The sequence below is a fragment of the Lytechinus pictus genome, unplaced genomic scaffold, assembly GCF_037042905.1.
Source record: "Lytechinus pictus isolate F3 Inbred unplaced genomic scaffold, Lp3.0 scaffold_19, whole genome shotgun sequence".
NCBI classification, from domain to species: Eukaryota; Metazoa; Echinodermata; class Echinoidea; order Temnopleuroida; family Toxopneustidae; genus Lytechinus; species Lytechinus pictus.
The window spans coordinates 7,358,783-7,371,566 of record NW_026974140.1 but is presented as its reverse complement, the minus strand read 5'-3'; the positions used below and the strand labels follow the sequence as shown (position 1 = coordinate 7,371,566).

Genomic DNA, 12,784 nt, shown 5'->3' with positions numbered 1-12,784 from the left:
TTCAGGTCATTTCATTGGAAAATACAGAGAGCAAAGGTTTTTTATTGAGGATTACGAGGTCTTTTTACTGCATTGGGTACATTGCCAGGTCTCTTTATGTACGACCTTGTGTCCACATGTCTGGTGTGACTCATTCGATAGTAATTCTAATATGCTACAAAATTGGATGTAATGTTTGACTGATCTTTTGAATTCCACAAATGTATGCTAATGTATTACTGAATTTCTTATTTTTGTTTTCTTTTAAATATGGCACACTAAACTATAAAGGCCTTCATGTAGTAGGACTGACTCATCATAAAGCCTTGCTCACATGCTAGGTTTTTGGGATTGCGGATGTTCAGCTGCAGATTGCATGAACGCAGAAAAACGCAGTAAAACAAATTGAAACAAGCTAATGTGACTGGTCAATTCTAGCTCGGTAGTTTGAATTTTTTTCAATCATCTTTGTAATTAGTACATGCTGTGTTACAAAGGTGTTAGCCAGGCTTAAGAGATGTGAATGTACAGTACAATGTACCTCATGACTAATAAAACAATCATTATCAAAGACCTTATTAGGGCTGACATTTCTTAAGTAGAAGTGAACCAAGAATTAATGGCATTTATTTTTTTCTTTACATGGTCTCTTGAAATTTAATTGAGGAAGTGCAATGGCATAGATTGCCAAAGCTGGTGTTCACTCAACCTGAAATGAAATATGTCTAGAGGCATTAGGTACATGTATCTTCACACCTGCCCAAATAAAAACAAAATCTGTAAATTACAATGACTTGGACAAGTCCACCCCAACAAAAAGTTGATTTGATTAAAAAAGAAAGAAAAATCCAACATTAATTGAAATGCACAGTATGTACTACATGTTGGTCAAAATTTTAGTTTACATTGATTTAGGCCTAGATGATAGTGTGAAATATGCTCCTGATGCAGTACATGTACCTTGTCTGAAACAACACCATTTCCTATAAACCACCCTGTACCCTCGAGGACCCCACCAGGCTCAGATGCATCACAGCATATTATGTTCGGTCAAGCCTGTACTCAGCATGCTAATATTTGCACCAGCTATATTTAGACTCTGATTTTGAAAAATAATACAAAGAGGGAAGGGATGAGCTATTATATATCTTCAAAGCTCAGATGATTTGAAGGAAGACATGTCAAGTCAAACTTTGCAACCAGTGCGAATTATAGATTTGTAGGCCTACATGTATACATGTACATGTGTGTATGCTTGCTAATAGCAGTTATCACTTAGCCTACATGTACATGTGACAACATTTGCTCTGGCAACAATTGCTTCGGGCTTTATTTTGTCTGATACCCCTTTCATATTGTGCTTTTCACCGGCGAAGTTCGCCAGCAAAGGGGAAAGTGTCCAGTATGAAAGGTACACAGGAGAACTTCACCGGTGAAGTTTGCCGGTGAAGAGGCCAGTATGAAAGCAAACCGGAGAACTTCTCCTCTTTAATGACGTCAGAGGTCAATTTTTTTCTCTTCCGAAGTCCCCTGTACCAAGATTCCGCGCGCGATAGTTGCAAGCTCAGCTGAATGCTATGGCCAAGTAGATACCCTCGAACATAATTTTTCTTTTTACTAACAATATTTATTAAAAAGCACCTTTTACATGTATAAAATGCGCTAACATATAAAAACAAGGTGATATTGTTTGTTTTTATCGTAATACTTCCAAAATATGTTGTAATTAATTGTGTTGATGGAGCCGTACAAGTACGTGTATGTTGAGAAGGCAGTTAATAGTAGAGCTCTGTAAGCTAGATGTTTGACTTCAAAATTGAATAATGTTCACATTTTTGGTTACAGTGTATATTGTATGAAGCAAAGGTATGGAATGAAACAAACTTGTACTTCAAGTTCAAAACTGTAATGAACATGTAGGAAATTGTATCCATGGAAGATTATTTGTTTACTATTTTCATTCTTCATTGCACATTACTTGCTGTTATTACCTCTATTACTTTGCTTCACTTGACCCAAGTGAGGTGAATAGGTGCATGTATCTGATAGGATTCATTCCTTGTTTGTGCTGAGTGCTGCTGATTAAAGTGGTAGCTCGAGCAAGAGCTGGTGTAATTGTAATTTCTATCCTCTGGCAGAAAGCCCTAGACTATACATCCAGTAATCATCATAAACATCATTATTATCATCATCATCATCATAATTGTAGGGCGCGACAAACCAGCTTGCCTGGGGCAAGTGAAAATTATGTGCATGTAAGCATTTTTCTTAGTCAATTGCCCAATTAGGCAAGTGGTTGTTTTGAAAATAAGAAAAAATTAAATGACAGTAAATTTCAATAAATTTTGGATAAATCACAATTATTGGCCTATAATCTCTTGTACAATGTCAACAAACCAGTAAAAAAACAGTGGAAACTTGTAAAATCAGCACCAATTTATTGATAACTTATCGCCAGGTACCGTACATGTAACTCGTTCGAAGAACGGCTATGGGGGCTGCCATCTTGCGCTTTAAAATACACTGTGCGCATGCGCTACTATCTTGTGCAATTTGCCGATGAAGGCCGGGAAACCCATTATTTTGCCATGTGCGCATGCTACATTATGAGTGAGCCAGCTGATTCTCGAGCTCGCTGCAAACTTTGTGGCTCGGCCTCAAGATTCGTGATTGTACCCAAATTTTAAATAATGAGTCGTCAGACTAAAATTGGCGATTTTTATCATCACGATCGGCAGTGACTTAGTTTTATAGCTCCAAAGGTAGTTGAGTGAAGCTACTAGTGAAACTGAGTAAAAATGAGCACATCCATGTCTATGATGGCAGTTAGAACTGATGTCATGACTTAGCTGAAAATGAACTTATCAACCTACATGTACGTGTGTTTACTACAATGTACATGATTCTCATTTGTTATTTCTCTTGACCTTTAGAATTAAATGTAATACTGTCATAAAAGAATAATTATTAAAAGAGCAAAAGAATCATTAAAAAAATTAGGCAAGCAGTTTTTTCTATCGGGTGAGCAAATTTTTTCATCTCTTGCCTGACAGGGCAAGTGATAGAAAAAATTGATGTAGAGGCCTTTTTTAAATTGTCGTTATTATTAAATTATTATCATTATAATTATTATTATTATTATTATTGTTATTATTATTACTATTGTTATCATTGTTATTTCTAATATTACTATTATTAATTCTGCCATGCAATTTTAAAAGATTTTTATGGTCGTAAATCTATCAGACACAAAAGAGCAATGTTAGAGCTTAGAATATTTTCATAAAGTGCTTTTTTATGTTGTATATTATTATCATCACCCTGGAAAGCTGATTATATAACTTTGTGTTTTACAAGTTTAAGATCATTATGGTGAATGGTCAATTTCATTGAACCCTTTGAAAAGATAATACACTTTACATTATGATCATGGTTTACTTCATTTTCTTATCTTTACAGAGCAAGGAAAGTACTGGAGACACGCAGTGCCTCTGATGACGACAAAGTGAGTATTACATATATCATCATAAACAAAACAAAAAAAGTGAATTTTGTTTGATTCTTTGGGTTGAAAAAGTTTTTAATGCAAAATTTATAAAGTGTACAGAGAGGAATGTATTACAAAAAACACGATATTACAATTTGCCTATTTTCATCCCCTAATTCAGATTTATGTTAATGATGTTTATATGAATAAAAATTTTACATGTATATTAAGATGTAGATTTAATAAATTCTGTTAAGTGAGAATTATTATAATTGGTTATTCATAGCATGAAATTTATATTCTAATATAACATTAATAATTTTATGTTCTCATGAGTGCAGTCAGAATGATTCTTAAAAGAGAAGGCATGATTATCTCCTATCCATTTCATTGATAAATTCCTAACCGAGTGTACGTAGCATGGGGTTTTTATTGACCGAAAAGAATCTCTTTTGAAAGAGCAAATGCGCAGATCCCATAGGAAACTTGTACTGAAGCAAAGCAAACAAAAGCTGCGCACATTTAATATGCAAATGCGCGGTCAGTCAAACCGTTGTATCGGCACTGCATTGACTTTGCACGTGAAAAAGCGATACGTTTTGACTGACTGCGTGCATTGAAATCGTGGTCAGGGTTGTTGTATCGCCTATGGCGTTTTTGTTAAATCGCTCAAACCGAAATTACAAACATGTAGCTTTTTTGCAATATTTTCTCTGATCCTTGTAAAAATGAATATACCAATATGGATTATGGTCTTGGTCTTTCCAACCATGTATTTTTCTAGCAATGAATATGTTGTAAGGCTGGGGAACTAAGTATGAAAATTACAGTAAACTTTGAAGTCGATTTTCTCTGAAATGGGTTTTGTACCGTCGTATGTGTGATACGACGGTTCAGATGACCGCTGACAAAATGTACACCAAAATTATGTTGTTAATGACATGTATGTGATGACCAATTTGCTGTGATCTGTGGCATGCCTCTGAGGTTTCTATCAATGTGTGTTCCTGCAACCCTCTTCCTTTATGTATGTCCATTTGACTATTCCTCCCATCTTGACCAATCAATCAATTTATCGGCATCTTTTTTTTTGTTTTCTAAATCATTTCATGTCTTGTCTAATTATTACTCCATCTTGCTCCTTTTGTCTGTATTACATGTACCTTAGAATCTATGATTTGACTTTGTCTATTTCTACTGCATCTTTACTAACTATAAACACAACTAACTTTCATTTTACATAAATATTAATTATGATTTAAAAAAACACTCACAAGTATTTGCCACTGTACTTTGAAACATATACTGAATAAAATTTTTTTGTGTACCTGTCTGTACTTGTAATGCAATAAAACATATGAAATGATTAAAATTTCACATTGTCGCTCCCAACGACCTGATATTTCATGATTACAAACTGCTGAATTGGATGATACCTATATTCTTTTTTTTTCTTTGATTCATATAATTTGCATTTGTGTTAATAATTTTTAGTTTGATACTAATAATACTCCATTCACATTTGAACCATTTATTCTAACAAGCTTGTTCTTTAATAACTCACGAAATCCATGTTTCTGAATACCGTAAATGTAATATGAAACTTGTTCATTATTTTATAGAAGGTGATGAATAAAGTGATGAATAAAGAATGATAGCAATCTATTGACCCAATAATCTCTTATTTTGATTTCATACATGCCTGTAGGCCGACAGGTACATACACATGTATATACAATGTAGATAAGTATTTTGACACAAGACTACATGTAGTTTTCTAGATTCTCTTTCACATCCTTTCACAGAATATCTCCTTTTTTGTTTTCTTTTTTCTCCATCTTCTCTGTTTTTCCCAAATCTTACACGTTGTGTTTCCTGTTGCCTTATTGCCATGTATCCACATTTGCCTCAATTTCCCTGTTTCACTGACCCCTTCTCTGTACACGTCTATTGTTTGTTTCAACCCATTACTCTGTATTATCATTTGTGTACCATAATGTGTACCCCGTCACACTGTTACCCCACCACTGACACCCAATGCTGACCCCATTCTCACACCTCACCGGCACCTTCAATCCGATGGTGTAAACCCCTTGGTGGACATGCTACAGATCACAGACCTTGAGAGCCAGCTCTCATCATCCAAAACTCTTCAGGAGGAGGCAGATCACAAATACGATGAGGTATTATTTAATGTATCATGGGAGAGCTTTTCATGAAGCAAATATTTAGTGGTTTTTCACTGATAAATTCATTTTGAGCCAATCAGATCCAAGGATTTACAGTGGCTTATAAAAGTCAGTGAGAATTACGGACTATCTGTTTCATGAAATACTTTCAAGGATGTCAGGTCATCAAGTGAATAGCATTGACCTCTAAGGAAAGATCTCTGATCATCATCCATCTTGATTTCTCTAGTCACACTCTAATAATGCTCCTCAAAATATCTCTTTAAAAATATTCTTGAGCAGAATAATTTAGCAAACCATCTGAGAGTTTGATAAGGTCCCGCCTCTTTCTTGAAACCAAGAATTTCCACAATTTCATCCTTTTCTTTTAGAGAGGGGGATAGGAGATGGATCCGAGAGATCTTGCCAATTAGGATCAATACTAATCAATTGTTGACTGTAAATGATTCTAACCATTCAATTTTTCTCCTTGATTTGTTTCTGATTCCAAAATCTTTTCTCACAATGATGTGCATGGCTGTGGTTATCCTCTCAAAGATATGTGAATTAGAGCTTCGAAATAAAGACCTTTTACTAAGAAATGAACAACTCGACCAGCTGCAATCAGAGGTATTTTTTAACTCTTTGGATTATTTTCAGGAACATATTTCTTTTTTTTTTTTAAATCTTATTCATTGTATTCAATTTTAATGCTTTATTGCTTTATAAACAATCAAATCAAATATTGCATTCAGATTCATCGACAAAGTACTATTTTTCAAATGTTAGTTATCGGTATCTTTTATTCAAGAAAACAAATGAAATTGATATCCATTATATCAATGAAATTTGAATTTATGTATTTTACAGAGGTAGTTCTAGGCCCTGTCTTACAAAGAGTTTAATAGATCTGATCAATTACATTTATGGAAAGCGAGTGATACAAATAGCTCAAATGCATATGTTGGTTCAAACAGTATGATTCACACTCTTTACATGCAAATTTTTCTTTGTGCTGTGGTATTTCTATTAATTCTTAGAAGATTTGTACATTCCTTTAAAAAAATATTGATGGACCTTTATGATATTGACTATGTCAATTAAAACATTTTGTAAGACGGGGTCCCCAGATTGATATAATACAGGTATGGCAGTTCAAGATTACTTGTAAGTTTTATATGAGGCCTGCATTTGCCTTGGTAGAACTTTTTTTTTATCTTTCAATATTTATTGATATAAATCAAGAAAATAATTACAGATACAAAATTACAAATCATGGAAAAAAAGGTGGAAAAAACAGCCAAAGACAATTGTATGCACTAAGCAACCGGGAGTGAAACATTAAAAGAATTAGGTACTGCAAATCTCCACTTTTGGAAATAGAGAGCAAGTTTATCTTTTTTCTTGGCAAGATAATATTCTATGTCCATGTTACATTTCAACAAAGCCTTGAAATCATCCACACTCAAGGGTTTATTTCAAAATTTGTGAATATTTTAACAGGAGAAATATTTTAGTTTAAAATTTATCACTGTACCAAACATTTTCTGAAAAGTGGAAGGTGCAATATTGGTGTTTTCTTTTTGATTAATAAGAGAAATTATTTCATCCCAAATAAGTTCACTTCAGGGCATAAACTTTAAATGGCCAGGCAAGTATAGAAATTGTAACTTTTGTTTGAATTTTTATCCACTAGTCCCAGCGTAAGCTTCAGATGACAGAGCAACAGCTCGAGGTTGCTGAAGCCAAAAACACAGAATTGGAAAGGTAGGAAGCTATTGTTAAAAACAAGTTTTATTCGCGAATCTGCAATTGGCATTATAGCAAATTAATTTGTATATTTTACTGTTGTAAGGAGCAAACTATGGAGTCATCAATTGCAAGACTAAGATTGATTTTTTTTAAATCAACTTGTGATTAATTGTAAGTTTCTTGCTATATTATGTATTCTGTGAGAAAAGTTTATCTTGCCAGTCTTCGTGAAATTATATTTCTACCTGTGATTTTGAAATTTACTGTTGAACTTGCTAAGATTATTTGTGGGGAATTAATAGTAAAAAGCGTCATGAATATATCATCATCGCACAATTATGTTGATTCAGAATCAGAGGTATGAAGCATATCTGGTTTAAAACACAGTTACTTTTCTATAATCTAGAAAATTGGTCACAATTCACAAACTTTAAAAAATTTTAAAAAGTGCATTTGAGATAATAATAATGATAGTACATGGTTCATGTATAGCACTTAATTCACATTTTTATTTTATTTCCTGATGTGTTTCCAAAGGGCTTGGATGTTCAGTTTTGAATTATGGTTATCTGAGCATGGCTAGAACAATTCCAAATTGAAGCTTCTGTGCAAAATCCTACTCTTGTGTCAGTTTCAGTGCTGTTTTACAGTCAATTTCCCAGTGAAACCATGTTTATGTATGCAGGGATGTCATGGTCTGGTAGTTATGATTCTAGTGGTTTGTGAATCAGTGGCACCTGGGTTTGAATCCTAGCCATGGCGTGTTTTCCTTCAGCAAAAAATTTGCCCACATTGTTCTGTACTCAACCCAGGTGAGGTGAACAGGTACCCGGCAGGATTAATTCTTTGAGTGCACCGAGTGCTAGGAGGCAGTTTGAGCTAATAATAGTGCACCTCGGAATAGATGATTTCTAGATAGATGGTGCTATATAGATGCATATTATCATCATCAGTTATTATTATTGTGATATCATGATTTTTGTCTGATTATTTTTCTACAAACAGCAAAGTATCAGGGCTTACTGATGAGATCACCACCTTGAGGAATAACTGCAAATCACTGGAAGCCCAGGATCGTGAATCAACAGAGCGGGAGGAGAAATATGAATGTCAAATCAAGTCATTGAGGGACAGTTTGGATGAGGTTTGATTTCCTTTTATTGTAAGGGGCAATCCAGGCTGAAAATTAAAGTAATTCATGAATTAAACAGAAACCCAGACAAAGAAAACACTGAAAATTTCATCAAAATCAGACAAAGAATAACAAAGTTATGATTTAAAGTTTTTATTATTTTGGTGAAATAGTTTTCTACATATACATGTAGATCTTCATGAATAATGCAATGAGCAAGCTGATGTCATACATGTATCTTTACTTTATATTATTTTGTATTATTTTAAATTGAATTTAGATCTATTCAATTTCATCCTCCAAGAATAAAAAAATATTGGATTGTCTACTGATTAGATGTGTAAGATAAATATTTTGTTGTGAGGGAGACATATCATACGTACTCTCATGAATTAAAATATGAAATATAATGTTGCTGAAAAATAAACTTCAATAACTTTGTTTTTTATATAAGATTTTGTTAAAGTTTGCAGCATTGTGCCTGGTGAATTTGAGTCTTATTTATTTAGATATGATTAATTTCAGTCCAGAGTAACCCTTAATACTTGGTTCAGTCATTGTGTGACAAGTTTTAGCAACATATTTCTGTGTGAAGTTTAAAGGACATGAGGCATCCAAATGATTCTGCTGAGGCAATGGATTTTCATTGTTGAATGGCGGCAAAAAAAAATCAAATTGCAGAGCAATACTTAAAAAGAATGAAGCACAATATGATCTGCCCAAATTTGGGCAGAAAATCTCATGACATAGTCGCATCTTAACAATACCATAAGATGAATATTTCTTAATACTTCATACATCACACTGCAGGGTTATTAAATTAGGGTCAGTTGAATAGTCTCATTGTGTTTTAACATAGTGAGGAATGTTTTTAAGCTTTGTCCTATAATGCTCTTTTTATATTGTCCATAACAATGTCAAACTGATTAATAAATTTTCTTTTATAATTACAGTTATAATGACTTTTGACATAAGTCTAGATCATTGCCATTCTAGTGATGATGTCAAGTTGAAATTATTGGTTCCTTGGTGCATTTATGGTTTGTTTTGTAGGGAGCATTGAATTGAGCTGCTCAACTAAGCTACAAACCATCTCTGGAGAAATACCAATTGTGTTCATTGAAATCAAGGCACCGGCTCTTATTCAAGCTTGGTGTCGTTTCTGATGTATGCGTTGCCCAAACACCATCACCAATTTTCAAAAACAAAAATATATTGTGTTTGATTACAGACCTCCAACCGTGCTGAGGGAGCTGAAGGCCAAGTCAAGTCTCTACAACATCAAGTAGATAATCTTGAAGGTAAGACGGGTCTCTCTCCTAATCCCACCTGAAAATGGCCCTGTCATATCGTTCTGTGCAAGCCTTGCGGGTGAGTTAACCCACAAGTCACACGCAAGGTTTGCATTGAACGGTGTGACAGTACTTTTGTATTATCATTACTATTAATTTTTTCTCTAGACAGCACTATCCTATACATAATATGCCACATGTGGCATTTCTCTATTTTCCCCCAGATTTTGTGTCAGTACCTATGTTTCTCTTTAATGGTAATAGAGGCTGCCATAATGATTAGTGAGTGGTTACAATAAAAGCTGCCATTCCTATTGCAGTCAGACTATTCATTAAGTAGAGATCACAGTCCTTTCTTTTTAAAATCCTGTATTATGGCATCCTCATTTTAAAGAGAAATATTGTACTCAAGGAAACATGTGGCAAGGGAAACTAGAGAATACTGCATACCTAGTTTATTCCTATTTCACTTTCATTGACATAGGTTTCCAATTGTATGAAAGCTGTATGATTAACGTCAAGAAATTCATTTGAAATTCTTAGCTCTTTGTCTTCTGACACTTTGATTTACCTTTCTTATCTGAGAAGAGAAATAATTGGGATGACTGGAGTTAGTTCTGTCAAAACCCTTTTAAAATGATAAAAATTAATTTTTGAATGTCCAATAAATATGCATAGGGATAGATGGTCAAATTGCTATAGGGAATAGTGCTGTCTATTTCAGTTACCAGCAATGGTAATCTAAGGTGAATAAGTGATCTTTTTATAATAGACTTACAAATTTAATTCTATTTTATTTTATTCTCAGCATATAAAACTGTTGGCCATTGTAGGAAGGCACAAATTAAAGCTCAAATGAAATCAGTATAAAGCAGGATATTATCGATACAATGTTCAGTATGCATTAGAACAAGATCGAAGGGACTTTGTAGGTCAAATTATATGGAAGCTTAGAAGATATATGCACAAAAACCAGATACCACAGAGATTTAAGTGAATTGCTTATTGGTATTTACATGCAAATTACAAACTTTCTCTCCCCAATAAATGATCAAGACACTAAGTGAATTCAAGCATCTCATTCTAATACATAATTTAACCATGAGATACTGAGTGGAAGAAGCATGTTCTGTTCCTTCAATTTGCACTAACATGCATGAAAGTTAAAGCCGAAAGAGACTTTAATCTCACATTATTCTCTCATTTTCAAATGCCTTGTATTTCTGAATATATAATGGCGATTCCAAGTCAAAGTGGTCATTTTCCAAAATCTTATATTGGCTTTATTGCAAATTTGGATCAATTTTTTAAAAATTAAAACTCATGTGGAATTTCATAAATACAAAGGGGGGTCAAATTAGCCTATTAAATCTGTCTTACGCATCTCCTAATAGGAGAAACCGCGCCACACAAAAAATGTATGTATGGGACTACACACACATATATATATTTGTAAACTTAATTTCAATGTAACAGACAACTATTGATTGCTTTCTAAAAATTCTAGTTGGATAATCTGAGGGTCATCATTTTACATCGTATGAAAAGAAAATATGCAAATAGAAAGTTGCGGGAAGGGTTAAAAAAATGTCAAATTTGTAGTGCTGGACAAAATGTTTAAATGCAACTGACTAGAGTTTATCTATCTACAAAAAAAATTCAAAGATGCTTACCATATTAAAATGTTTTATTTGAGACTTCCACATGTAAGTAATGTTCTACAGGTAATGATATTGGTAAAAGCGTTTTTATTTAAAAGAACTATCAAAAAGTAATCAGACACTTTTCTCCATATAAAAATTAAACACACTTAACAAATTTCCCAAAATTGAAACTATTTCATTATTTAGCTCTTGAGCAATCTAATGAAAAAAATTGTTTTGATGGTCTGATTTTGATAAGTTTGTTAATAAAATTATGACAAGAAAGAACTAGCAAATGTAATAGTAAAACAATACTGATTTTACTTATTACACTAAGTAGAAATGGGATTGGATAAAAAAAAATGGGTGAGGTTCTTTCATTTTACCACTTACATACAGTATTGAAAAAAACTATATCCACAAGTGTTGTAAAATATATACTATACTGTCTCTACATCTGGTCTTGTGACACAATTGTACACGTATGTGACATAAAGATAGCATTCTATCTCTCAAAAGCTGTGACAAAGTAAACTGCATCACTCAACAAAATATATTTTTAATAGCCTATACTTGCACATGACATTGGGACAGAGAGAGAAACAAAGAGGCACCTCCTTCAATCCGTCCATAGTAGCACTTGAAATCAAATTTCTCATAATCTGATCATGTGATTGAAATGGAAACAAATCAGTGTACCATCTTGTTAGAATCAGAAGGGAATTAGCTGGATATTAAACTGCTATTAGCGTTGTGTCCTTCTTGCATATTCTTTTGAAGTAAAATTAATTGAAGTATCGGTCTGGATCTTAAGTGATTAGAATCATAGTCATTCACTCATTTGCTATGATACGATTACATATTCAGAATCCATTTCATCTACGGTAATTTGCTTTTTGAAATCATTGTATCTTATAAACTGTACATTCAGTACAAGTTGAGCTAGTTTTCACTTGGATTTAGGTTTTTTTTTTCAGGTCTGTCAGATTAATCACATACATATATTGAAAACGTTTAGTAAACCAAATTATAAAAAGTAAAAAAAATTATATTAAACATAATGTAAAAATGTAATAATGTAAACATTTTTGGTATTGTTCATTACTAATAACTAATAATACCAGAGTGTGTATGTCTTTGTCTTTGTAAAATGTGTACCTCACTCATGATGAAAAATCTATTCATTTCATACCTACATGTAATGTTTGGAAATAAAACACAAGCAGTCTTAACTAATTGGGACAGAGTAAAATCTAGGAACTTACTGATTTATGGTTTGTTTAGCTACTGATTGAGGGAAAGACAATGTTATTCTTTTTTCAAACAGAATG

General features: G+C 33.2%; 1 protein-coding gene across 1 annotated transcript; it reads left to right on the top strand.

The window, feature by feature from the left end:
* The first annotated feature begins 1,717 nt into the window (after window positions 1-1,717).
* LOC129260957 (tropomyosin-like) lies at window positions 1,718-12,476 on the top strand. The gene is made up of 6 exons (XM_064114573.1): window positions 1,718-1,770; window positions 3,439-3,484; window positions 5,578-5,649; window positions 7,331-7,401; window positions 8,392-8,530; window positions 9,750-12,476. Exons 1-6 carry the CDS (start codon window positions 1,718-1,720, stop codon window positions 9,849-9,851), a joined length of 483 nt encoding a protein of 160 aa, XP_063970643.1. The 3' UTR covers window positions 9,852-12,476.
* Window positions 12,477-12,784: the final 308 nt, after the last annotated feature.

What these genes read in the sequence shown, in the direction of transcription:
- LOC129260957 (XM_064114573.1), top strand. Translation starts at nt 1,718, where the DNA reads ATGGAGCCGTACAAGTACGTGTATGTTGAGAAGGCAGTTAATAGTAGA. An exon ending in CAGATCACAAATACGATGAG is followed by an intron (nt 5,650 to 7,330) that starts GTATTATTTAAT and finishes TTTATCCACTAG; the next exon opens with TCCCAGCGTAAGCTTCAGAT. An exon ending in TGAGGGACAGTTTGGATGAG is followed by an intron (nt 8,531 to 9,749) that starts GTTTGATTTCCT and finishes GTTTGATTACAG; the next exon opens with ACCTCCAACCGTGCTGAGGG.